The sequence below is a fragment of the Suricata suricatta genome, chromosome 13, assembly GCF_006229205.1.
Source record: "Suricata suricatta isolate VVHF042 chromosome 13, meerkat_22Aug2017_6uvM2_HiC, whole genome shotgun sequence".
NCBI lineage: Eukaryota > Metazoa > Chordata > Mammalia > Carnivora > Herpestidae > Suricata > Suricata suricatta.
The window spans coordinates 42,671,071-42,698,906 of record NC_043712.1 but is presented as its reverse complement, the minus strand read 5'-3'; the positions used below and the strand labels follow the sequence as shown (position 1 = coordinate 42,698,906).

General features: G+C 37.7%; 2 protein-coding genes across 3 annotated transcripts in view; both read right to left on the bottom strand.

The window, feature by feature from the left end:
* CAAP1 (caspase activity and apoptosis inhibitor 1) overlaps positions 1-9,788 on the bottom strand; it is a 51,935-nt gene extending 42,147 nt beyond the window's left edge. The window contains exons 1-4 of the mRNA XM_029919870.1: positions 9,383-9,788; positions 3,606-3,806; positions 2,510-2,594; positions 1,451-1,526 (exon numbers count right to left, since the gene is read on the bottom strand). Of these exons, the coding sequence (XP_029775730.1) occupies positions 1,451-1,526; positions 2,510-2,594; positions 3,606-3,806; positions 9,383-9,688 (668 nt within the window). The 5' untranslated portion in view covers positions 9,689-9,788. The remainder of the gene's footprint in view (positions 1-1,450; positions 1,527-2,509; positions 2,595-3,605; positions 3,807-9,382) is intronic.
* Positions 9,789-23,877: 14,089 nt separating this feature from the next.
* PLAA (phospholipase A2 activating protein) overlaps positions 23,878-27,836 on the bottom strand; it is a 41,696-nt gene continuing 37,737 nt past the window's right edge. For both annotated transcript variants that reach the window (XM_029919868.1, XM_029919869.1), the window contains 3 exons: positions 27,412-27,513; positions 25,706-25,870; positions 23,878-24,622 (listed from right to left, as the gene is read on the bottom strand). In XM_029919868.1, the coding sequence (XP_029775728.1) occupies positions 24,057-24,622; positions 25,706-25,870; positions 27,412-27,513 (833 nt within the window). In that variant the 3' untranslated portion in view covers positions 23,878-24,056. The remainder of the gene's footprint in view (positions 24,623-25,705; positions 25,871-27,411; positions 27,514-27,836) is intronic.

Genomic DNA, 27,836 nt, shown 5'->3' with positions numbered 1-27,836 from the left:
CAAGAAAACAGATTTATGGGCTTAACTATGTCTTGCCCCACTAAAAAATTCATAAGTTGAAGCCCTAACTCCAGTATTTCAGAATATGACTATTTTGGGGGCACTTGGGTGGCTCAGTCGGTTAAGCATCCAGCTCTTTGGTTTCAGCTCAGGTCATGATCTCATGATCTCACATTCTATGAGTTCGAGCCCCACACTAGGCTTCTGGCTGACAGTGTGGAGCCTGTTTGGGAGTCTCTCTCTCCCTCTCTCTCTCTCTCTGTCCCTCCCCTGCTCGCTCTCTCTCAAAAATAAACTTAAAAAAAAAAAAGAATATGATTATTTTGGAGACAGAACCTTTAAAGAGGTAATTAAGTGGGGCACCTGGGTGGCTCAGCTAGTTAGGTGTCCGACTTCAGCTCAGGTTATTATCTCATGGTTTGTGAGTTTGAGCCCTGTGTCAGGCTCTGTGCTGACAGCTCAGAGCCTGGAGTATGCTTCAGATTCTGTCTCCCTCTCTCTCTGCCCGCCTCCAAATAAATAAACATTAAAGTTTTTTTTTTTAAATAAAGAGGTAATTAAGTTAAAATGAGGCCATTATGGTGCACCCTAATCCAATCTGGTATCCTTTTCATAAGAAGAGATCAGGACACACAGACAGCAGGGAAAACAAATCAAGAGGCAGCAACAAAGTAGCCATCTGCAAACCAAGAGAGGCCTCAGAGGAAACCAACCCTGTCAATATCTTGATCTAGAACTTCCAGCCTCCAGTCAATCAGTCTATGGTATTTTGCTATGGCAGTCCTAACAAACTAAAGCAAATAGCTCTGAGAGGAAAAAACAAATGATAAGAGAGAAAGCAAAAATAGCAAAATGTTAATGTTGCTGATTTCATTATATGATTCAGTTTTTATGTAAGCTTGAAATTTTTACAAATAAAAAGGTTTGTATTAGCATCCCCAAAACTCTGGGCATTATTTATCATCACAATAGTCAAATTTTATGTACCTATACAAAATGAACCACCTTACTATCTCATCTGTGAAGTGAGACAATTATCACCAGACATTAACAGGTACTAGGGAAAAAAAAGTTACTAGAAGCATTCAGTGAGTTAAAGTGATCTAAACTACTAACATAATACCTGGTAGAGAAAGTACTTAATAAATTGTGGGTATCACTAGTAGTAAATTCAAATTCCAAATTACAGAAGTGATTCGGCTTCAGGCTGGCATCACTGTTTTGTATCTATGAGTAGTAATTTAAGAAAATAATTTTAATCCTGAAAGCAATTAACTATATGCTCATATATACCAAAAGGACCAATTACTACAAGCAAACAAATCAATTCTACACTGTTGGATCATTTTATATAAATACAACACAGAAAAACAATCACATTCTTGAGGTAAGAAATCACTGAAGGAACACCAAAGAAATTTTGAAATGGAAATGAAAGTTTTTAACTTACTGACTGACTAAATCAGATCCCATCTTAGGGCCATCATCTGCCTCCTCTTCCATATCAGAGTCCATACCATTGTCACCTTATAAATAAAATAAACTATTGAAAGCATGCTTATGAAATGTCAGAACAATTTAATCATAACATAAAGTGTCATCCAGCAAAGTGATGCAAATTAAAGAACTTTAGAGTTATTGAAAGAGGCCATTTTTAATTGCTTATATTTAAAAAGAGCTTTTTCAAAGCTTTATTAAGTATTTTTCATTGCCTTCACTTTATTTTATAGATATGTTTTGTGTGTGTATGTATACTTACAGACTAAACCCAGATATATACATCTATTAGCAAAGTTAAATTCCACTAAACCATTTAAATTTTTTTATTTTCTCTTTTTTTCAAGGTTTTATTTTTAAGTAACTTCTATACCCACTCAAGCTCACAAGGCTGAGTCATATGCTCTACCAACTGAGCTAGCCAGGTAACCCCATTAAATCATTTTACATTTAAAAAAGATGTTATCTCTGGAAATCCAGTGTCTCCATTTTTCTGCTTCTTCTCTTGTAATGTTAATGCTAAAATCCTTGTACAGTTCCAAAAGAAAAAAAAAGCTTGAAAATCTAAAATTCTACAGGTAATAATGTCACAAAGTCATGCTTCAGGCAGACAGATAAATGCAGGCAAACTGGGAGAAATTCTTCCCACTCTGCATCCGGGTCTTATTAGAGCAAAAGCAGTATGCAATAGGCAATTAAAAGCATTAAGAATCGAAAGCAGAAAATAAAAAACTATTTTAAGAAAAGCTATCTCAACAATTTTATTTTGTTTTATTATTGTGTACAAGTTTATGCTCTTACCTACACACTTGACTTCAGAAAATGATTCAAAAAGTCTATTCTTGAAATGCTATTCTGATATGTAAACTATACTTCAAAGTACAAACAGAAATAAAATTACTTAATGATTACCCAGTAATGAAATTAAGGTAATATTCAAGTTAAAAAAATAACCTAGGATTTAGACTAAATATTAACTAATAAGTTACAGAGTGTAGAAATATGTTCTTACCCTCAAGAATCTTCAAGATTTTTTTTTCAGATAGGAGCTCTAACTGTTCCTGGCACAGTTTTTTAATTTCTTCTATTGAACAGTTCTAAAGAAAATAACATTAAAAAAAATACAGTTAAATAATACAGCACTAATGTAAACTAGAAAACAACAATCATAAAAAAAAAGTCTGGTTAGCAAAATCTTACATTAAAACAAATTAAAAGCCACATAAATCTTTTCCTGAGATGAAATCTGGAAAATGGTCAATTAACATGTAAATGTTATAATTTACAGATACTTGATGAGAATAAAGTCATGTTTTTTAGGACAGACCAAACTAAGGAGTACAAGTGCTCAGATGTTTTTCATAGCAGCCTATTTGTTAGGTAAGTCCTCTAATGTTTTAAATACTCAACGGCTTGTTCTAAACATCTTAGATCTTCTAAGCCTTATTTCCACAACTGTAAAATTAGAATACCATAAATAAATATATGAAAATACTTCCAAATTTAATGAAATGTAAGCTTTTACCAACCAATATTATGCCCTGTTAAATGGAATTATTATTTCTTAAAGCACCAGAAAGAATTATACTTCTAATTTAGTTACTAAAATTGCCTGCATTTAACAGAATTTATTTCCAAAAGGTCAATAAATTCCTTACTTAAACACAATATATTGCTACATTTTTTTTCTTGGCAAATGTTTATTTATTTATCTTTAATTTCTGAGAGAGAGCCAGAGAGAGCGAACGCGCGCACACGAAGAAGGGGCAGAGAGTGGGCGACAGAGGATTCGAAAACTGCTCTGTGCCACAAGCCTTATGTGGGGCTCACACTCACGAACCACTCAGGAACTGTGACATCATGACCTGAACCGAAGTTGGATGCTCACCAACTAAGACACCCAAGTACTCCTCTCGGCAGGCTTTTAAATATACAAAACAATATACAACAGTTCTCCAAAATTCTTTTTTTAAATCTTTTTGAAGTAGCTTGTTTTAGCTGAAAACATCCAATTATATAATTTACATAAAATAAAATGATTTCTACAAAAAGATTATTGGTATATTTCTATATATGTGTATAATTCAATGACAGATGTAATGAAATACCTTTAATACATCAGGAAGCATCTTCTGTAACTTCTTCTCGCCTATGATACAGAAACACTGCTGAAGCATTTCTTTTTTGTCTGATATATAGAAACTAACTGGTTTTAATGACACAGTCAGGTCCAGTCCACCTTCTTCAAGGTCACTATGCTCTGCCAAGAACAATTCTTTTTCCAAAGTTGGCAGAAGGTATTTGGTATCCTAAAATTAAAAAAGACAATGAACCATTAAATAATGGAGTATATATATGATGTCATACATTTATATTTAATAACTACTTCATTAAACATTTCCAAATTCTTTGCTTGCACAGATTATTTACCTAAAGCCATTAATAAGTATATTTAGTTGTTCAATATACTTTCCTACTACTCTACATACTACAATTAACTTGATAAGGTGATATTAAGTGAAAAAATACTATCTAAGGACACATAAAAGGAAATCCTCCACATTAAAAAGATATATATATACACACATATGTACATATATATACACACACACTCACTACTGAGTGATCTATAATTTTAGACTTCTGAAGAATTAGGATATTAACCTAGCAGGACACTCAATCCAAAATTTTATGCAAAATTACTCTTCTTAAATTCGTAAGACGGAATGGGATAGCAGCAAAAATAATAATAAAGTATTACTGCTTATCAGGAGCTATGCTCATTTTTTAAATGCTATGTAATTTAATCATATTCAAAGCAGCCAAGTAATTTAAGACATTTCTGTCAGTTTTACCTCCTATCTCCCAAATCTATCAGTCTCTCCCAATCTACTGCCATAATCCTGGTCCAAAGTACCATCATCTTTTGCCTAGATTACCTTAACAGCTATTTAACTGGATGCCTTACATCTAATCTGTCTCTCCAATCTGTTTGGTATACTATTACTAGGATATATTCTATAAAATGTACATACACTCATCCTCCTTATTTATAACCTTTCAGTGAATTCACACTGGTCTTTGGGTAATAAAGCCTATCTGGGCCTTCCCTGTGCACTCCTTGTGCTACAAACACAACAACCTTTGCTGAAGGATTCAAATATAACCTGTTTTCCCTTCACCTCATACAGGCAGGGCTTTTGTATGTACCGTTCCCCCTAGAACAGTCTTTCTTCCCCCTTCCTCCCCCCGTACTATCCTCTTAAAATTAACAAATCCAGATGTCAACTCAAAAGGCATTTCTTCAAGAAAATTTTCCCTGGGTATATAGTTCAGGTAGGTTTCTTTATATTTTCTAACAGAATTGTTTTAAAAGAGGTTTAAAAACATGCCAATTTTAAAGAATACTATGATTATTAGCCTGAAAAAGTAAAGAACATTAGCTCTTATTTTAATGGCTCACAAAGTAATTCAAGTGTTAGTGAGGATGCAGAGAAACTGGAGCTCTCACACACTGCTAGCAGGAAGAGAAAGTGGTACAGCTGCTTGGAAAAACAGTCAGCTCCTCAGAAAGTTACCATATGACCCAGCAATCTCGTTCCTAGATATACATCCAAGAGAAACACAACCATCCGCCTGCACAAAAACTGGTACACAAACGTTCATAGCAGCATTATTCCTAATAGCCAAATGGTGGAAATAATCCAAATGTCCATCAAGTGAAAAACGGAAAAACCAATTATGGAACAGCCATTCAATGAAATATTGTTCCACTCACATAAAATGTCCAGAACAGGAAAATCTATAAATCTATAGAGATAGTAAGTAGTGACTGCCCAGGGATGGAATGTGGTAGGGGTGTTAGGGATGAGAGCTGAAAGGTAAATTGGGTTTCTTTCAGGAGTGATGAAAGTATTTTAAAATTGACCACAGTGATGGTTGCACAACTCCATGAATATGCTCAAAACCAGTGAACTGTATACTTGAAAGATGTTAATTATATGGTATACGAATTATAGCTCTATAAAGCTGTTACCAAAAATAGTAACAGGAAATGCAATATACAACAGATATAATGGCATTCAGAATTCTGAGATCTTCTCTACATACCTAATATATATTGACCTTTTTTCCTTCATAAATTAGAACTAGGGTTTAGTTCTGTGTGCTAATGTTTACAATATGTAGCTTATTGGCCTCTCATCATGATAAAGAGTACAAAAGATATGAAGATAATTTAAGAATGATGATATTCAAAATTAAATCTAGAAAGTGTGGAAAAACTGAATAGATCTATAACTATCAAAGAATTGGAGGGGGGAAAAAAGTAAAAACATATAAATAAATAAAACTGCCCCTAAAAAACCCACCAGACCCACACAGCTATATGGTCCAATAGTCCAGTTCTGATACATCTTCAAGAAAAAGAAACTGGGGCACCTGAGTGGCTCAGTCAGTTGAGCATCCAACTTCAGCTCAGGTCATGATCTCACAGTTTGTGAGATTGAGCCCCATATTAGGCTCACTGCTGTCAGTGCAGAGCATGCTTTGGCTCTTCTGTTCCCCTCTCTCTACCCATTCTTGGCTTGCACTCTTTCTCCTGAAGGGAGGGAGGGAGGGAGGGAAGGAGGGAGGGAGGGGGAGAGAGAGAGAGAGAGAGAAATTAAGAAAGAGAGAGAGAGAGGGAGGGAAGAAACCAGGGAGAGAAGAAAGAGAGAGAGAAAGAGAGAGAAAGAGGAGAGAAAGAGAGAAAGAGAAAGAGAAGGAAAGAGAGAAAGAGAAAGAGAGAAAGATTGATAAATAGATAGAAAGATAGATAGATATAAACTATTCTGGAACACATCCTCAGAATGCAAAGCTTCCCCAAAATCAATCCATGAGGCTAGCATAATCTTGATACCAAAACCGGACATGATACCTACACAAATAAAACCATAGGCTGATTTAACTTACAAATATAAGACAAAAAGAATACCAAATTCCAGCTGAGTACAATAACCAAACCAGCAAACCAAATAGGATCTATCCCAAGATTACAAGATATTTCAACGTGAGTTAATTTACCACTTATGAAAAATTACATTTTCAGAGACACCTGGGTGGCTTAGTCAGTTAAGTGTCTGACTTTGCCTCAGGTCATGATCTCAGGATTCCTGAGTTCAAGCCCCACATCAGGCTCTGTGCTGACACTCAGAGCCTGGAGCCTGCTTTGGTTTCTGTGTCTCCCTCTCTCTCTGCCCCTCTTCCACTTGCGCTCTGTCTCTGTCTCTCTATCTCTTAAAACTAAACATTAAAAAAAATTTTAATTACATTTTCAGATTAAAGGAGGAGAACTATGTGATCATCTCAACAGAATGCCATAGAAGCATCTAGTAACACTTTACAACCCTCAGCGAACTAGGAATTGGAGAATACCTCCTTAACTTGATCAAAGTATCCTTCATAACCTTTGGCAAATGTAATATTAGAAATGCTCCAAAAAGAAAAAAAAAAAAAAGAAATGTTCACACACACACACACACACACACACAAAAACAATTGGGGAAAAAATGCCTACTATCATTGCTTCTGTTAAACACTACACCAAAAGTCTTAGATAATGCAAAAGTACAAAAAACAAGAAATATTAGTGCTGAAAAAGAAAAAATTCCCTGTTAATACAAATTTTTCTAAGTCATTTGAAACTAATTATTAATTATATGGCTAAATACAAGAAAATGCATAAAAATAAATGGGTTTCTGTGTTTCCACAACTCCCAATTTAAAGATGTAATGTTTAGGGGCGCTTAATGGCTCTGTTGGTTAAGGGTCTGACTCTGGCTCAGATCATTATCTCATGGTTTATGGGTTCCAGCTCCACATCAGGCTCCACTCTAATGGTACAAAGCCTGCTTGAGATTCTCTCCCTCCCTCTCTCTGCCCCTTCCACGCTCTCTCTCTCAAAATAAATAAACTTAAAAAATAAAGATAAAATATTAGAATAAAGAATAGTTTTAGCACAGGTTGGGAAGAAAATATGGAAAGAGCTTCCTCTTTTTTTTTTTAATGTTCACATATTTTTGAGAGAAAGAGAGAGAGCGCAGGTGGGGGAGGGACAGAGAGAGCATGGGAGACAGTGGATTCAAAGCAAGCTCTGGGCTGACAGCAAGAGAGCCTGATGTGGGGCTAGAACTCACAAACGGTGAGATCATGACCTGAGCCAAAGTCAGAGAGCGTTTAACTGATTCAGCCACCCAGGCGCCCCATAAAGTTGTAGTAACTTTTGCAATATACTTTACACAGAGGATTAGAACCAAGAGTTTACGTAGAAAGATTCAGAACTTATCAGTAAAAAGCCGAAAATAACTGGAGCACCTGGGTGGCTCAGTCGGTTGAGCCTCCCACTTCAGCTCAGGTCACGATCTCACACTTCGTGGGTTCTAGCCCCATGTTGGGCTCTGTGCCCATGACTCAGAGCCTGGAGCCTGCTTCACATTCTGTATCTCCCTTTCTCTCTGCCTCCCCTCACTTGTGCTCTCTCTCAAAAACGAATTAAAAAAAAAAAAGCTGAAAAAAACCCCACAAAAATCCAATTTACATAATAAGGAATCCAATGGTAAATAAAAATATTAAAATGTTCAATCTCACTATTAATCAAGAGTATATAAAACATAAAACTTTAATCTCACCCATTAAGCTGACAAATTTTTAAAACATAGATATAGTGAATATTTGCAGGAATGGGTAGTCTTTTGTGATGTTTAGACTATAAATGAGTAAAGCCTTTTTTGGAAAGCATTTAGAGGTACATACCAAATCTTTCTATTTTGTATTGTTTTTGTGTTTATTTGAGACAGAAAGCCAGTGGGTGGGGAAGAGACAGAGAGAATCCCCAGTAGGTTCCAATGCCGTCAATGCAGACCCCAACACAAGGTTGGAACCCACAAACAGATCATGACCTTAACTGAAATCGAGTCCTAGGCTTAAGGACTGAGCCAACCAGGCGCTCTTCTACCAATTTTTTAAAAATGTATAAACTCTGACCCAGCAATTTCACTTCTTAGAGTCTATCCTAAAGTAACTGTTCCACAATACGTATGTACAACAGTTCATTTACGTGTTACCTCTCCCATAGCAAGAAAACTAAAACCCTAAACATTCATCAATTACAAAATGGACTATCCTGCAGTCACTGAAAAATAAGGTGTTATCTAGTTCTATAGGGGCAATAGCACAACAAAGTTTACATGTAGGAACTTAAATACACACATCAGACAAGAGTTAATGAAGAGGCTGCATAGCAAATAATCGGGAAACTTAAAAAGACTTTTACGCTTTTTCCTTTATTTCTGTGTCGTATGAAGTTTAGGCATTCAGGCTTTTGTCTTATAAGCAAACTTTTTTAAAAAATAGCGGTATCCTGGTAGATAGCTAAAATATAAAGGACATGGCTTTTATAATTAGATACTGCATTCAAATTTAAGGGTTATTAACAAACTATGACTGTGGGTAAACTTCATTAACCTCTTTGAGCCTCAATTTTCTCATCCTGTAACGTGAAGTTATTCATAATCTATTAAAAGGTGAAGATGAAGAGAGAAGTAAAGCGTGGCTTTCATGGCCGTCGATGGCTAGCCCCCGACCCCTATTTTTCAGACAGACTGCCATAGGAGTGGAAGGGGTCAAACGCAAGGCGCTAGACGATCTGCAATCAGAAACTTTAAGTTCAAGATGGCAGTGTGCGGTTCACAGGTACTGAGGAAAATGAACCTCAAGAAAGGACGGAACCTCGGGGTCGCAGCGCTGAGCCACAACCAGACCTCCATCCGCCGCCACATCCAGCTCTCCGCCCGCCTCCGTCAGAGAATGCGGTCACTGAGACAGCAGCGGGAAGCCGCGCACGCACCTGCTGCAGGGACCCCGAGACGCTGGAAGATGAGTCAGTGCTCCGCCGCTTCCGGCGCTCGCTGCGCTCCACGCTGCTCCCGCCCCAGCAGCTGCCGCCGCTCCCACCGCCGGTGACACTTCCACTGAAGCTGGTGTTTCCACAGCAGGTGACGCTCCCGCAGCCGCTGGTGCTGCCACAGCCGCTGGTGCTCCCACTGCCGCTACTGGCGAGAGCGGGTACCAGGTCCGGTGCCGCGAGCGACGCGGCCGCCTCCTGACCACTTCGTTTTCGCCGCTTCTCCCGGGAAGACTTCTTCCCCGTCATGATCCTCCTGCTGCAAACATCCAGTGATGTTTAGGTCTCTAAAGCTACCTAAAGGCCACTCCGGCGGCTGCGGCGGCGGCAGCCGACTGCCAGCGCCGGCGTCGCAGCTTGTGCGTCACTTCCGGCTTCGTCGCAGAGCCCAGGAGGCGTTCCTGGAAGGCGGGCCGGGACCAACGGAGCTTCCTCGGCGAGCCGTGGAGCTTGGCTTGAGTTTGGGGACGGCTCGCAGGTTGTCTGGTCGCGTTCAGGTTTCCATGCCTCTGCAAAGGACGCCAGGTGGTGCTTTACAAAGCTCTTTGCCTTATTGATACCGCCTCTCAAATGTCGTGCACAAATAGTAAGGTAAAGGTGTAGTTTTTGTTCATTTTCATTTGACTTCTAATTTTTATATGACATTAAAACGTTAGAACAATAAAGAGAACTTGGGAAAATCTCATCATCAATATCCTCATCATCATCGGGGAATCTTTTTTTGAAGTGTATTTTAGGGAATTGTACCTAGAGTCTTGTGCCTCCTTGTTTTTCCCCGTTAACAATCATTTTTAGGCTTGTGTCCTTTTCACTTCTAAAGACATTTGAGTCTAGTATTTCACCGTATTCTTTCTCAATTTGTTTAATATTCAAATGCTGGCGGTTAGGTTACTGACAGTCTGTTATGTTTTACAATAGTGTAGCTCTGAACAGCTTAAGAAAGAGATTTACATGATTTTATCGTATTTTGTTCCCCCAAAACAAATTTATCGACACTGTATGTTTCTTGTCCTATTTTATTAGATTCTTTTGAAGAAAGGTTGATCCAACTTAAAATGTCACCCAAACACGGAAACCTTGATTTTTTTCTAACATATCATAATAGAGTTTTAACTTGCATTTTTTATTTTAATTCAAGTATAATTAATGTACAGTGTTATATTCGTTTCATGGAGCGCCTGGGTGGGTCAGTTGGCTAAACGTTCAACCCTTGATTTCCACTGGGCTCATGATCTCACAGTTGAGATCCAACCCTATGTGGGCTCTAAGCTGACAGCGCATGGTGCCTGCTTGGAATTCTCTTGTTCCCTCTCTCTCTCTGTTCCTCCCCTGCTCGTGCACACACACACTCTCTCAAAATAAATAAATAAACATTAAAGAGATTCTATTTAAAAAGAAAAGACAAATGTAGTCTCAATTTCCTTTATTTCACCTGTACCCCACCTACTTCCCCTCTGACAACCACCAGTTTGTTCTCTGTATCTAAGAGTCTGTTTTTTTGTTTTATTTGTTTGACTCACTTTTTCCTTGCTCATTGTTTTTTCTTAAATCCCATATCAGAGTGAAATCATATGGTAATTGTCTTTCTCTGACTGCCTTATTTCACTTAGCATTATACCCTCTAGGTCCGTCCATTGCAAATGGTACGATCTCATTCCTATGGCTGAGTAGTATTCCACTGTGTACACACACACACACCTTCTTTACCCATTCATCTTTCAATTGACACTTAGGTTGCTTCCATATCTTGGCTATTGTAAATAATGATACAGTAAATGTAGGGGTGCATATATCTTTTTATTTACAATGTTGAATACTTTACCATTGGTTGGTACACTATTTCCTCATCATCTTATGCTAATAAGGTTAACCGTTTATCTACCACAATTGGTGTGTTGACCTCGTAAATGTATGTTAATTATTTATGTCGGTGAGATGGGAGAGAGGAACAGGGGAAAATATTGGCATATCTGTGTTCCTATCTTTTCTCTCTCCCTCTCTTCCTCAAAAATTGCCTTTTCAGACTAGTTTTTGGTTTTTGAAGGAGAGGAAAACAAGAAGAGTTTAGGAGTGCACAGGATTGGTAAGGAAATCCCAGGCCATGCTTAGAAAGAACTTGAGGCTGGGTGCCTGGGTGGCTCAGTCGTTTAAGTGACTGATTCTTGATTTCAGCTCAGGTCATGACCTTGCAGTTTGCTAGTTCAAGCCCCAGTTGACAGTGCTGAGCCTGCTTGGAATTCTCTCTCTCTCTCTCTCTCTCTCTCTCTCTGTGTCCTTCCCCTCAAAAAGAATTTGAGGCAAGAAATGCAAAAGATTTGGATTTTCAGCAGTGCCTGGGGGCAGCAAATGGAAGACAAGAGAATTTAGGGAGTATTTCTGGAGATTATATATTTCCTTCATTGAGTGCATGAGGGACAAGTACATGACTTGAGTGAGTTTTTGTAAACTGAGTATGTGTCATAGCTTTATCAGGGTTAGATTTTGTGGGTTGCTGGGTAGGATTTTGAATCTAAACACAAGCTAGGTTTTAAAATCAGACTCAAGGGTGCCTGGGTAGCTCAGTTGGTTAAGGGTCAGACTTTGGCTCAGGTCATCATCTGAGAGCTCATAAGTTCCAGCTTCACACTGGGCTCCCTGCTATCATCACAGAGCTGCTTCAGATCCTCTGTCTTCCTCTCTGCCCCTCCACTGCTCTCTCTCTCTCTCAAAAATAAAAATTAAAAAAAAATCAGCATCAAAAATACATTTTTTAAAAAGGTGTCCTCATTTGTCAGGGGTGATGGGTCTCAGGAGGGGCTTTAGCCACTGAAGAATAAAGATAGGGCCCTGGGCAACACTAGCTAAGTGATAGTAATCCTGTATCTTTCACTTGAGTGACAGAAAGCAGTTAAAAAGAAACTTCCCTTTGGGGCACCTGTGTGGTTCAGTTGGCTAAGCTGACAGGCTCATGTCATGATCTTTCGGCTCCTGAGTTCCAGCCCTACATCACTCTGCTGTCAGCTCAGAGTCTACTTCCGTTCCCATCTCCCTCTCTCTGCCCCTCCCCAGCTCTTGCTTTTTCTGTTTCAAAAATAAATAATAAAACATCAAAAACAAACAAACAAACAAAAAGAAAACCCCCTTTGACCACATTCCCTACCTCTCTCTGTCATTCAACGATTATTTAATTAATAAGTGTCTAAAACAAATTCCAGGGCTGGGGGGATTCCAGGCCTGGGGAAATAGCTGGCTCCACACCCTGGCCCCACCCTGAGTTTTGCCTTGAAAGTTAAATGCTGAAGTTGATCACTTTATGCTCTTAGGAGTTCCATATTGGCCTCATTAAGTATCTTACCTGAAAGGACTGAAAGTATTATGCTCATAAATAAAAACATAAAATTAATAACATAATGTTTGTAACCTTGTTATGAGGGGAATTGTGTCCCCCCCACAAAATGTCTATGTTAAAAACCTAACCCCAAATGTATCAATACTGGGAGATAGGGCCTTTTTAAAAAAATGTTTTTGTTTTCTTTTTCTTTTTGAGAGGGAGAGAGAGAGAGAGAGAGAGAGAGAGAGATCTAGCTCGCAAACATGGGAGGGGCAGAGAGAGAGAGAAAGAGAATGGAGACACAGAACCCCAAGTAGGCTCCAGGCTTTGAGCTGTCAACAAAGAGCCCAATATGGGACTCAAACCCATGAGCCATGAGGACATGACCTGAGTTGAAGTTGAATGCTTAAGTGAGCCACCTAGAAGTCTCTACAATAGGGCCTTTAAGGAGATAATTAAGGTTAAATGAAGTCCCTAATCAGATAAAACTGATGTCCTTATAAGAGGAAAATACTAAAGATTTCTCTCCCCTGGCCGTACCTGGTCCCCTTTTACCCTCTCCCCTCTCCCCTCCAAGCCCCACCTCCCACTTTCTGTGCACACAGAGGAAAAGCAAGTGTGAGATGAGAACAGGCCAGCTACAAACCAGGAAGAGAGATCTCACCAGAAACCAATTCTGCCAACACCTTGATCTTATACCTCTAGCCTCTGGAACTGAGAGAAAATAAATTTCTATTGTTTAAGCCACCCAGTCCTCCGTGCTTTGTTATGGCAGCCTGAGCTGATTGATAAAAACCTAAACTGGAATGTATCAGCCTGATAAAGCTAGTTTATGAATTACTAGCTGCAAATTTTTCTTTAATAAAATCAGTTCAGAAGCTTCTTGCTTTTTACCTCATTCTACAGCAACGTGGCAATTAACCCCCGTATATCTTTGGCTGGACAAGAAGTCAGGGCTCTGCTGACTAGGTGCCTGAAGAACTTATCAGTTCAGCAGACGAATCCCAGTTATTGGCCACTCTCCCATAATTTGGTTCTAGAATACAAAGGCATTGTTTTGACCACCAGGAAAAGTACAAAATAGACAAAATCCATGCCTTCATTAGCTTATATTCTAGTGGGGAGAAACAAACCAAAGGAAACACAACAGGAAGTGCTTCCATCCTCACTCTGGCATTCTTCATTCTTCTTACTCTGCTTAATTGTTTTTCAGTGCCCTTTTAAGTTTATTTTTAGAGAGAGAGTATATAAGTGAGCAGGGAAGAGGCAGAAAGAGAGAGAGAGAGAGAGAGAGAGAATCTCAAGCAGGCACCACACTGTCAACTCAGAGCCCAACACGGGGTTTGATTCCATGAACCATGAGATCACGTCAGACTCTTAACCTACTGGTGTCGCTTTCTGAGTGCTCTTAACACCACTGTACATGTATTTGTCTGTCTCCTTTCACTTGAATGTAAGCTCCATGAAACCAAGGACTTTGTTTTACTCGCTTTTGTATTCCCACTGCCCAAATAACCTTAGTAAAATATTCTCTTACACACACACACACACACACACACAACACAATTCCCCTGCATAGTTGGTTCTTAATAAAAATGTATTGAATAAATGAGTGAATGATAGCATAGTTTCCGATGAAGAACCAGATTTATCTAGGATTATATGAACTCATTAAATATGAGAGTAAAAGAACCTTAGTGAGATTAGTGGCCGAAAACCAGCCTTTAAATAAGGAGGTCAGTAGGAGCTTTGCTGGGAATAGTTGAGTGCGCCTTCATCACACGGCAGAGAGACTTCGTGTTATGGACGTAGCTCCCACTGTGACACTGACCGTCACATGGGCTTTGGAACAAAGATGTTCGTACAGCTTTCTAACAGAAACTAGATAATTCTACATGGAGTTTTGCTGTGCAGAGAACAGGGAAAGGACTTTGATTCATGGTGTGAATATGTCGTAGACACATCACAAGGTTGGTTGGCTTAAAGCCAGAGAGATGCCATTGTCTATTTAGGTTGAACCATATGAAATTGCCCTTTTTGGAGGTCAAAACTGATTGAATGTTGACAGTTTCATATGCTTCAATATAATATTATAGAGTGTAAGAGACCCAGCACTATATATTGTTGTGGATTTATAGCTCAGCAAACAAATGCAGGACAATATCTGTCCTGGAACAAATATATGGGAGGGAGACACTGAATCTGAAACAGGCTCCAGGCTCTGGGCTGCCAGCACAGAACCTGATGTAGGGCTCGAACCCATGGACCATGAGATCGTGACCTGAGCTGAAGTTGGACACTTAGCTGACTGAGCCACCCAGACGCCCCTATAAGTCATTTTTATAACTACTCTTCAGCAACTCAGCATTTATCACAGTGATCAACCTCGGATGTATAGGTATTAATGCTAGGACCAATTAGTACTTCTCTGGAGTTTTATATAGAGACACTTAAGTAATAAATTCAGTCTTCCACTTAACTATAAAAAAATTACCTCACAGGTGCTAGTTGTCATATCATCTGTCTTGTGAAGGATCCTAAGTGAAGGAGACCAGCAAAAGGCACTTGCTGAAACAAGACACAGAGATTCCTTGATGCTGTCATTTTTGTTTCAATGAACCAACAATTCTCTCCTTTTTCATTAAGCTGATCTGAATTGTCTTCTCTTGCAACCTAGATTCCTAATGAATACAATGTGCAACATGTATGACCTTGCATGATCCGAACAGCATTTTTCTCTGTAGTCCATATCTCTCCTAGAAATATACCCTCCAGGCCTGTTCAACAACCCAGTGTCCATGCAACTTGTTAAGTCTAAAAATTTTTTTACGCATCTTGTTAAATTTAAAATTCTTTTTAAGTATCACATCTTATTTAAAATCTTTCCAAATTGCTTCTTTTCTTAATCTTGTTAAAATGAAATACTAGTTCCTTTGTAAGACATTGTCTTCCCTACAGAGCATCCAGAACTCTTGACTGCAGGTATTTGTTCAATATATTCTCCAATATACTGGTAGTTCTCATGAAGAGAGGCTGTATGTTATATATCTTTGTAGTCTCACCAGCTAATACAGGGCCTGGCATATACTAAGGATGCAATCTGAACTGAGAAGTTCAAGATGCATACAGAGCTTTTTTCAAAATCACCACCATGGTAAATTGCATTTAAGGGTCCTATTTCTACACTTCTCTCTGTATTCATGCCCTTTGCCTTGTAATTTGGCAGTGTCCTTCCACTACAGGCAAGATGTGTAATTCTCTGCCATTGGAGTTGACCATATGACTTACTTTGACCACGGGAATGTTAGCATATGTGTAGCAAACACAGTGTATTAAAAACAAAGGCAAACAACAACAACAAAAACAGGGGCACCTGGGTGCCTCAGTTAACCGACCAACTTTAGTTCAGGTTATGGTCTCACAGTTCATGAATTCTAGATAGCATTGGGCTCTGCACTGACAGCACTGAGCCTGCCTTAGAAATTCTGTCTCCCTCTCTCTTTGCCCTTCCCCAGATCATGCTCTTTCTCTCTCTCAAAAATAAATGTTTAAAAACAAAATAAAAAGGGCACCTGGCTGGCTCAGTGGATAGAGCATACAACTCTTGATCTCAGGGTCTTGACCTCAAGCCCCCACTTTGGACCTGGAGTCTACTTAAAAAAACAAACAAAAACACAAAAAACACAAAGACAAAAGAAACAAAAAAATTTATAATTATGGTAGTTCACTCTTGTGCTTCCACCATTACCATGAAAATGATATACTCAGGTTAGCGCACTGGTCCCAAGAGAAAGATGAGAGACAAATAGAGCTGAGCTGCCCAGCTAAACTATCCAGTCAAGGCCAGCCTAAAGCAGAGTCCTCAGCCAACCTGCAGACATGAATGAATCCGGTCAGGATCAGCCAGCCCTATGCCTTAGCTAAATAAAGTATTTAGTATTATCAAGGCTATGGTAACCTGATAGGCACACTTTCTAAAGCCTCCTGTCCTGAATTTCTCTGCTACCATGAGAAGGGTCTTCAAAACAAGCTTGATATTGCATAAGTCACTATTCAATGCTAGCGCTGTGGTGTGGGTAGATATGATTCCTACATTCCAACAGAAACACTTTTATATTTCATGGTGAGGTTCTGCAGCATTATAGAAAGTTTAAATGAAATGTAAGGATGTGCATTTTTTTTTCACAGTAGCAATAAAACCAAAGTTTTTTCCCCCTTTCTAAATGTTCCTTTTATACAGCAGTCACTTTTATTGTTAAAGATGATAATTTTGTATTACCTTTGAAAGAAATGCTTGGTAAGTACTCATTACGTGGCAGGCATTTTACATATTTTATTCTGTTTTATGAAATCCTAGTGTACCTTTGGTTAAACTGGGGCTGAGATCAAGCAACTTAATTCCATAGCAAGTGGTGGAAATGTCATTGAAATATATACCTTTAAACCCCAAAACAAGTACTCTTTCACTATATCACACTGCGTCCCTTGCCACTTTTACTGCCAAAAAATTTAAATGAACTAAAAATAAGCAAACTTTTCTTGAATTTACTAGTTCCTCTGACAACGCAAGAATGAAAGAAATGTGGTTTAAAGTTGGTTTCAGGTGCCTTTCTGCCCTACGTATCACACAAGCCAGGAGCAGCCACCGTTAGATGCTATTATGATAAAGTGAAGTGGCTACCACAAATTGATATTTTTCTTCATCTTGATAGCCTGCTTTGCAAACATCATTTATTAAATACACTTATTAAATTTATTAAATATTCTTTTCTCCGTTGTTTTGTTGCTGGTGACTTGCTACAGAAAGATTTACTTGACTCTGAGTTTCTTCACTTGTAAAAGTAAGATTACTAACAATAATTTCCCCATAGGGATAATGAGGATAAACTTAGCACTATTATAAATTGCTTAATGCATGCTGAGGCACCTACATGCACACCTGGAGCTCAGTCAGTCAGGTGAGTGTCTGACTCTTGATTTCAGCTCAGGTTATCATCTCACAGTTTTGTCAGTTGGAGCCCCACATCAGGCTCTGTGCTGATAGTGTGGAGCCTTCTTAGGATCCTCGCTCACTCCTCTCTCTGCCCCTCCCCTGCTCACACTGTCTCTGTGGGGAGGGAAGTTAATTCATGCTATCTAGTTTACTTAAATTTGTATTTTTTTTTGCAATGTTATTTAACTGGTTTGCTTTGAATTCAGTTACCATCTATCCTGTAAGTATTGCTAGATCATATGCCTTTAAATCTGATGAAAGTATCATTGCCATTTGTGCATTTATTTTACTTTTCTGATTTATTACAGTGTGTCCAGGAGCCCCAAGGTCAAATTTTAAGTCTCAGGACCTCATCATATAAGGCCCAGGACCAGTATCAGTCTACCTATGTTACTGAAGGTTGTTTGTCACTTCTCTCCTCTTTATTAAAAAACAAACAAACAACACTTCTAATGCTTATTTATTTTTTGAGAGAGAGAGACAAACATGGGGAGTGGGGGTGATACAGAATCTGAAGCAGGCTCTAGGCTCCAAGCTGTTAGCACAGAGCCTGATATGGGGCTCAGACTCATGAACTGCGAGATCATGACCTGAGCTGAAGTCAGACACTTAACTGAGCCAACCAGGTGGCCCACCTCTCTCCTCTTTAAACCTTCCATCACTCACTGTATTCTACCGACTCTTTTCCTCTGTGAGAGGCACCAAAGTAGTTTACTTGTTGCCCTCAAAGTCAAGATCCTGCCTTAGTACCTCCAGGAAACAAGCACCTGATTTTAAACATTAAACAAGTAAAAACATGATAATCACTTAAATAAAATATAGGGGCACCTGGGTGGCTCAGTCCAGTAAGTGTCCAACTTTGGCTCAGGTCATGATCTCACAGCTTATGCGTTCGAACCCTGCATCAGGCTGTGTGCTGAAGCTCAGAGCCCAGAGCCTCGTTCAGCTTCTGTGTCTCCCTGTCTCTCTGTCTGCCATCCCCCTGTTCATTCTCTCTCTCGCTCAAAAATAAACATAAAAATTAAAAAATAAAAAAAATAAAATACAGAAAAATGAAAAAACATTTTTAAAACATTCAACCACCTGGCAAATAGGCCAATTATGCTATTTTGTCTTCCTAACCTCCTTTAGTAATGGTAAGGGAAACAAATCTTAAAGAAGCACAGATAGATGCAAATATAAAAAGTGCACACACCTATATTCTTGCCACAATTATTTTAAGCTTAATCTAACCAAGCCTTTGGATTTAGCTTTTAGTTTATAAGAAATAAGTATGGCAAGCAGACTTTAAAAGGCTCCCAGTGATCCTAAAGCAAAAAAAAAAAAAAAACCGAGGGCAGCCTCTGGCCAACAGCCAACTAAGAATTTTAAGTCCTCAGTCCAATGACTTGAAAAGAACTGAACACTAACCGTGTAAGTGAGCATGAAACTGCATCCTTCCCCAATGAAGCCTTCAGATGGGACCTCAGCCTTGGCTGAAACCTGTGATAGCAGCTTCATGTGAAGCAGATGATCCAGCTAAGCTGGGCCAGAATTCCTCACTCACAGAAAATTTGAGATAAGAAATGTGTGTTGTTCTAAGGCACGTCGGTATTGGGGTAATCTTTAAGTCAGCAGTAGATACTTAATACAGAAGAGTTACAGGAACATGTTTTACAACTATAAAATTGGGGTACCTTGGGTTCTGGACTGCCTAGGTACTTCAAAGTCAATGATATTAAAAATAAAAATGGAGGAATTATTCTAGACTAAGATACCAGAGACTTATAACCAAATAAATACCATACATAAACCTCAATTATTTATATTAGATCTTTTTGAAAAGTGATAGGGGAGCCTGGGTAACTCTGTCAGTTGAGCATCCAACTTCAGCTCAAGTTATCTCACAGTTCATGAATAAGCCCTACATAGGGCTCTGGGCTGACAATGCAGAGCCTGGGGCTGCTTCAAGTTGTGTCTCCCTCTCTCTCTGCCCCTCCCCTGCTCATGGTGTCTCTGCCTCTCTCAAAAACAAACATTAAAAAAAAGTGACAAAAGATATTATGAGACAATAAGGAAACTTGAATATGGGCTCACTAGTAGATATTATGAAATTACAACATTGTATAAGTACAATATTATGGTTATAAATAATATTCCTTAAAATGTCCTTATTCTTAGAAGATACATATTGAAATGTGATATCTGTAATTTACTTGTAATTTCAAAAGAGATAAAACCAATATAGCAAGATGTTAACAATTGTAGAACCTATGTGACAAGTCCAGAAGTGTCCACTGTACTCTTTGAACTTCTATGTATGAACATTTTCATTAAAAAATTGGAAGGAAGGGGCGCCTGGGTGGCTCAGTCGGTTAAGCCTCCGGCTTCGGCTCAGGTCAGATCTCACGTTCGTGGGTTCGAGCCCCGCGTCAGGCTCTGTGCTGACAGCTAGCTCAGAGCCTGGAGCCTGCTTCCGGTTCTGTGTCTCCTTCTCTCTCTGTCCCTTCCCATCTCATGCTCCGTGTCTTCTCTATCAAAAATAAATAAAACATTAAGAAAATAAAATTTAAAAAAAAATTGAAGGAAAACACAGGGATACTGTTAAATGAAAAAGAATCTTCAACATTGTATTTATACACACTCCCAAAATTCATTATATTGAAACCTAATCCCTAACATGGAAAGAGCCTAAATGTCCATCACCTGATGAGTGGATCAAGAAGATGTGGTATATATATACAATGGAGTATTACATGGCAATGAGGAAGAATGAAATATGGCCATTTGTAGGAAAGTGGATGGACCTCAAGGGTGTCATGCTAAGTGAAATAAGTCAGGCGGAGGACAGATACCATATGTTTGCACTCATAGGTCTAACAGGAGAGCAGGAGAAACCTAATGGAGGACCAGGGGGAGGGGAAGAGGGAAAGAGAGTTGGGGAGAGAGAGGGATGCAAAACTTGAGAGACTATTGAATACTGAAAACGAACTGAGGGTTGAAGGGGAAGGGGGAGAGGGGATGTGGTGGTGGTGATGGAGGAGGGCACTTGTGGGGAAGAACACTGGGTGTTATATGGAAACCAATATGACAATAAACTATTAAAAAAAATAAAGAGAAACTTAATCCCTGATGTGATGGAGCGCTGGGGAGATGATTAGTTCACCAGGATGGGGTCCTCATAAATGCGGAGACCCTAGAGAGCTCCCTCCTGCCATGCAAGAAGCAGGAATGTGCTCTCATCAAACACCACATATGCTGGTACCTTCATCTTGGACATCCTGGACTCCAGAATAGTGAGAAATAAGTGTTTGTTTTTAAGTCAACCAATCTACAGTATTTTTGTAAGAGCAGCCCAAACACAGTGTAAAATTTTCTATAGAAAAATACACTAGAAGTTAGAGATCATTTTTTTAGAAAGACTGAAAAACATACCCTAATCAAGTAATTTTTATCTCACGACCTGCCTTTAGAAAGTATGATATATCACAAATTCTCTATACATTTTATCATTTCTTAACAAAATAATCATAAGATACACAGTGATAACTGTTAAGTAAGCGATTCTCCAGTCTCAGCCCAGGAATTGGTGAAGAATCGGTTTTTAGCTATGCTTTTCCATCACTTAGAAGGATTACGAGGTAGATAAAAAGTTCATTGTATTGTTAGTTATAAACTCCACTAATCTCAGGGGTGGAGGGTAGGAAGTTTGTGGGGGAACCACAATAGAAGCATGTTCATTTTAAAAACTGTAAGGCCAGATGGAGGATACAATGATACATTGATACATCAAGACAATGACACATCTCTTTTGCAGGCAACTGTGCTTCAAATGCAACTTGAAAGACATTAACCCCATGACTTTTACTACTAAAGTGACTTGACAGCATGTATCAAATCTAAGCAATGTACATTGTTATAACTTGACCCATCAATTTCCCGTATAAAATGTAGCCTAAGGAACTAGTAAGACACTTTTTTTTTTTTTAATTTGAGCACTGCTTGACAGTTGGAAATTGAAAACATTGGCTAATAGGAAATGGATATATCCACATAATGTACTGTATTTATTAGGGTGGAAGTATGCATATTATGTCGTTTAAAAGTCAGGTTATTGAACAATGTGTATCACACAATCCTTTAAGAAAAACACAACACATTTATATACCTACTGGTATACCACAAAGTGTTAATGGTTCTCTCTGGTAGTGGGATTACAGGCAACTTTTATTTGATGTGTGTGTTTTATTCAATGTATGTTTTTATATTCACAAAAAATAAAGGAATCATTAAAACTTTAACGAAAGAGACTGTAAAATATCACAAAACCATCATACAACACTTAATTCTCAAGTGGGATTACCTTTCTTTTTTTGCTAAACTGTACTTTGTAATTTTTCAATAAACATGAAATACTGATATTATAAAAGTTGCTATAAAAAGACTTGTACAATATAAGAAGCAAACAGTGTTTACAATTTGCCACCCCTTATATTTTGGAGAGTCAACTCATGTTCTTAATTCCTCCCAGCATTGAAATGTCCTACCTAGTATTTCAAAATATTGTAGACAAATACTTACCACTGCATGCTAGACTGGATATGTTAACAGAAAAGCAGTGTATTGTAATGGAATCAGGCTCACCTGGATTCAACTCTCAACTCTGCCATTTAACTTTGACTTAACCACTTAAATCCAAACTCAACAAAAAGTAGAGCACAGATTCCTAATGGAGGTTTTTGCTAAAGTCTGGGTACATATCAGAAAATTATAACAATACTCAGCAAAATACACATTTTTTCTCTTTACGTTTTACCCATTTTCTTTGGATATTCCAAAAGTTTTTCTTTGAATTAATCCAGATGATTGGAAATCTTTCTTCCCTTATTCCCTTCTTTGACTGCAGTTTGTCATAAAGCCAGCAATTTGGTGGTTCTGTATACCATACATGTAGAGAATGCTATTCACAATTTTGGGCAAAGTCTTCTTTGTGAAGAGATCTTTCCTACTTTAATACTTACGCTTTTCTTAAGAAACTGAAGTTCTCTTAGACATATTAAACCATGTAATTAATGCACAGGTTCCTTCTTTCTGCTAGTTGCTAGGATGTTTAGAGACAAATATGTGATGCCCCTCATCAGGAAGTATAGCATTTTTCTTTCATTCTCTTATCATGGTTCATCCTATTACCTTTACTTCTGAAAACAGAGACATCCCTCTCCATTTAAGGCGTTTTGGGAATTAAATATCAAAGTAGTTACCACCGTGCCTGGCCCATGTTAAGAACTCAAATGTAATAGTTTCACATGATAGGCTCTGGACTTGCAGATAACATGGTTCTTCCTTGCACAACTGCTTGATAAAATTCAACACATTCCAAATTCCCTTTGAGACATTGGAAATGACCAAAAATAAACTAATATCAAAACTGGAATGAATAATGAAGTTACCTCCAATAGGGCAAAAGAAAGGGGAGCACAGGCCTAGAGTTAATTTGTTTGGGGCCTCATCTATCTGAAGTGATACACAACCTAAAGCAGCTTAGTAGGTTGCTTTTCCTTCATCTATAAACTGAGCCATCAGGGCGCCTTGGGGGCTCAGTAGGTTAAGTTCCCAACTCTTGATTTCCTCTAGGTCATGATTTGAGGTTTGTGAGATTGAGCCCCACGTTGGGCTTGTGCTGATAGCACGGTGCCTGGTTGGGCTTCTCTGTCTCCTCTCCCTGTCCCTCCTCCCACTTGCACTCTCTCTGTCTCAAAATAAAAATAAACCATCAAATAAATATAATTTCTATTTATAAGTAACTTAAGAAATTACATCTTTTGGATACATGGAATAATTTATAACAAACAATTCTTAAAACTATGAAAGTACTTATCCTAAAATAAGACCTTCAAATTTATCAATGCCGTTGAAAGAATCAGCAATGAAAATGAATAGAGCAGAAATTAAATACAAGACAACCACCAATGAGTAAAACAGTTTGGGGGCATATAAGTTGTAAGAGCAAACTGTATAAATAACAGCTCTTCTTTTATGCAGCAAAGGTATGTACATGATGCCACTGTATTAGTTGTGTTGTTGATTTTACCTCATTCTTAATTTGTTTCTGTACTCCTGAAAACTTACCCACATCACACAGGAAAATCTCACAGATCATCAGTGCAAAAATTTTATTTCTTCTTTGTCTCCTCTTATCCCCCAATCCCCACTTTACAAGAACTTAAACTTTGCTTAATCCACAGCATTCTTTTTTTTTTAACATCTGTAATCAGTAATGTAAAACGTGAGAAAAAACTCTAATCAATTTAAAATCTCAGTCCCTGTCCCCATTTTTACAGTAAATTTAGGATAAGTCTACAGCATTCACTTACTTTAGCTGGTTCTGATACTGAGGCATATTTTTTTATTTGAGAATCAACACCTAAAGACTTGGCTAACTGTACAGCGTTTAAATCGTCACTGATAAGTGTCCCAAGAGCCACAAGGAGTCTGAAAGTGGCTTCTAGGTCTTGTACAACTTCCAAGACTGTGCTAATGACTGACAAGCATTGAGCTTTCCCTTCAATGTTATGGTCTTTATGAAAACAAACAGAATAGTTCAGGGCCAATGTAGCCAGAGCAATGTGAATGTTCTTATTGCTCCCTGATTTCAGTTCTATTGCATGCGACATTAGAGACTCCCTCTGGGACATCATGAGCTTTTGTCCTGCCTGGCCAACAAAACAATTGCAAAAAGTCCTCAGAGAAAGCAGCTGGTTTGCCGGCTTTCCTTTAGGGTTCAGAAGACTGATAAGATGACTGCTGAACTGAGCCCCTTCCTTTTCGTTGCAGAAGTTCTCATTCACGCTGGGATGTTTAATTGACAACCGAAGAATGTCAAGTGCAGGAAAGACAATATCTATTAAAAAGAAAAATTCATTAATGTTTACAAAACTCCAGAAAATTCCTATGACTGTTACTCAGTTTCAAGAATCTTGTTTCATTAACACATGCCCATTTCAGAAAATTCTAAAAACCATGTGCCTGCTTTATGAAATATAAAAGTTTCTAAAACTTGTGTTAACTGATTTTTCATATTTATAGGGACTGGATTATTGCTATGAGATCATGTACACTTTAATTTAAATGAGTTATCAAATAGCCTGACACACATGGAGTACTCAGTAGATCCTTGTGGAATGAATGAGACAGGGACCTGGCTTTAAAAAGTCCTAGAAGACCAAAGAGTTAAAGAGGAAAAATTTTTATAGAATTCCAGTTGACAAATGCTAATAGGGTGCTTACAGGTTGGCGGAAAGCTTTTACGTTCAAAAGATGGGGCAGACACCATCTGAATGTATCCACTCAATAATCTTAGCATCACTAAAAGTAAGGAATCCAGAAATTATGTGTGCTGTGATATAAAGAAAGTATGTGGCATCATTTATAAAGGATATTCGCCTGAAAAAAAAATCTATTGAACCAAAATCTAATTATGTCTAGCAGGAACTACAGAGAGAGAACACAGTAAGTGACCTCCCAAATCCACAATATGGATATTTTGTGGGATAAATTACTTTTCTTCTCTAATCAATAGATGAAAAAATAATAAGGGAGAGGACACTTTTGGAATTTAAAAGGTATTAAGTGAGTTAAAAATTACAGCAAACGTTTGTAGTCTGGGGTTAACAGGTCACAAAACATTTCTTGGATGCCTTGCCAGGGATCCACAAATGCTCTGAAATAGTATATGAAATGGTACATGTCATGGTACATTACAGTCCTTTCAGATTCTCATCAGGCATGTGACCAAATCAAGACTGAATTACAGGGGTGTCGTGAATCCTTTTTGTAAGGTTTCTCACAATGTGAATAACAAGTACCTTTCAATGTTATGGTCTTTATGAAAACTTTTACTCAGTCTTAGAAACACCACTAATACTGACAGAAATGAAAAGACATACTTTGTTTTCTAATTACACTTTAAAGAGTGTTTCCATACCTTCAGGCCAGTAAATAGCTTTCCACAAAATCTGAAGTTGCTGGGCTGTGGGCTTTTCTGAAGAATTATTACATATTAGGGACAGTATCTTTTCAAGAAGTATCAAATCATCCTCAGTTAACTTCTTCTCTTCAGGTGCAGTTCCATTAAGTTCCTTCAGTTTACCTAGAACCCAAACCCAAACTTTCAAAATTCTCTAACTGTAATTAGCCAGATATAATATAAAAATGCCAAAATTTTCAATAAGAGAATTCCATCATACACCATGTGGAGGTAAGACTTTTCATGGCAATTATCAAAGACCATAAAATATGGCCTGGAAGTATTTTTACGTTGAGCCCAGTATAGAAAAATGAAAGGTTACTGTGATTTTTACTTTACCTATTATTTTCTAAGATCTTATAAAGCTTTCTGCTTCAAGTGGGTTTTAAAGTAGATCATACTTGCAATCATTTTGGTTTTCAAAGCAATACCATCATTATAACCAACTATAAGTCAATCCTCTATTTTCTCAAAGAAAAATTTATAACAACTTTTAACCAGCTTATGTCACTTCTATGATTGTCAATGAAATAACTGAAGAATTAAATGTCTGTTTATAATATTTAATTTACTGACTTAGTTCCATATACATATTTGACATCATATTACTTTAAAAACATATTTAATGGAAATATTATCTTTTGTCACCATATTCACATTTCATGAAACGATTTTTTAAACCCTTTATATGCATCTTCAATATTAGAATCCTTGTCATCACTAATGCTACTCTGAGTCATCCAACACTGCTTCCTCAAGAATCTTTCTTTTTTGTTTTATACTTGGCAAGGGGCTTGAACTTGTGACCATGTTCTACCAACTGAGTCAGCCAGGCATCCCCTTAGAAATCTTTTAAAGAATTAAAAAGCTCAAGTTCCCATCACAAAAGGTCTAAATTGTCCAAATGCACAAATTTTTATCAATAATAGAAAAGTTGGACCTCTTTCACTTTCCTTTGGCATTAAAAATTTTAATACTAACAGAATATTGAAAACAAAGTTTAAGGGATGTAAAAGTAAAAGAATGTTTATTGTTCAAAATAATTAAGAAAGTACTTATGAACGATTTTTACACAGTTAGTATGAAAGTTACTTCTGACCAAAACCCATGTCTTATGTATATGTTACCTTACTTCAATTAATTCTCATTAGGTAGGAGTGGCAAACAGAGCTAGTAGTATTTAGTCCAAAAAATACCTGTCGTCTTATTTTGAGAGTAATGAGTTAACAGAAAAAGCTATCAAAGTCAGAGGACAGTTTGATTCTTAATGGGCAACCTGAACAGCTTTTTATTATGATTTCTAAAGGCCACTAATTTTTTAAAGGCAAATCTTTATATTTACATGCTTTACTCATTCATTTTCATTATTTTTTTTTCTGAAAACATTAAGAGCTTAGGGGATGGGATTTATATTTCCCCTTTAGTTTTTTCTTTCTCATTAAAATTGTCATAAAGCATTAACCTTGTACTTGTATAAGGCATCTTGCAAGTATTAAGGGTCCATTATCAGACTGTGTTTTTGTAGTAGACACAGTTGTGTAAAAAACAAATCTCTATCACGTAAGCACCCAGTTCCTAGTTCATGTGAGGAGAAACAGCCTTGACTACACTACAGAGAAATCTATGGATATGTGAAAAAACTTTTTAATTAAAAATGCACTTACCCAATATTTGTGTAGGGTTTGCCTGGTCAAAGGTGACAGCCTCTTTTTTAGGAAAATAAATATTAACCATCTTAGATGGAGCTGATCGGTAGGCACTGTTCCCTATTTACAGAACAAAAGATGATGAAAATCATAAATAATAATGAAAAATGCATTTTTTCTAACTGTATGACATTGTTTTCACAATTATTGAGATACATAACTACTCAGTGCATGCAATAAAACAAGCACCTCAGAAAAAAGAAAGAAAAATCTAAGATTTTATATACTGTTTATATTTGTTGATAATAAATTTTAGTTTTTGGAATGGAAGCTTAAATGTAAAACAAAGCCTCTCCATTTCATAGTCTCTATATCTCTCATACTTTAAAAAGTTTTAATTTAAATTATTTTTCATTTATTTATTTATTTTTTTTTTAGAGAGA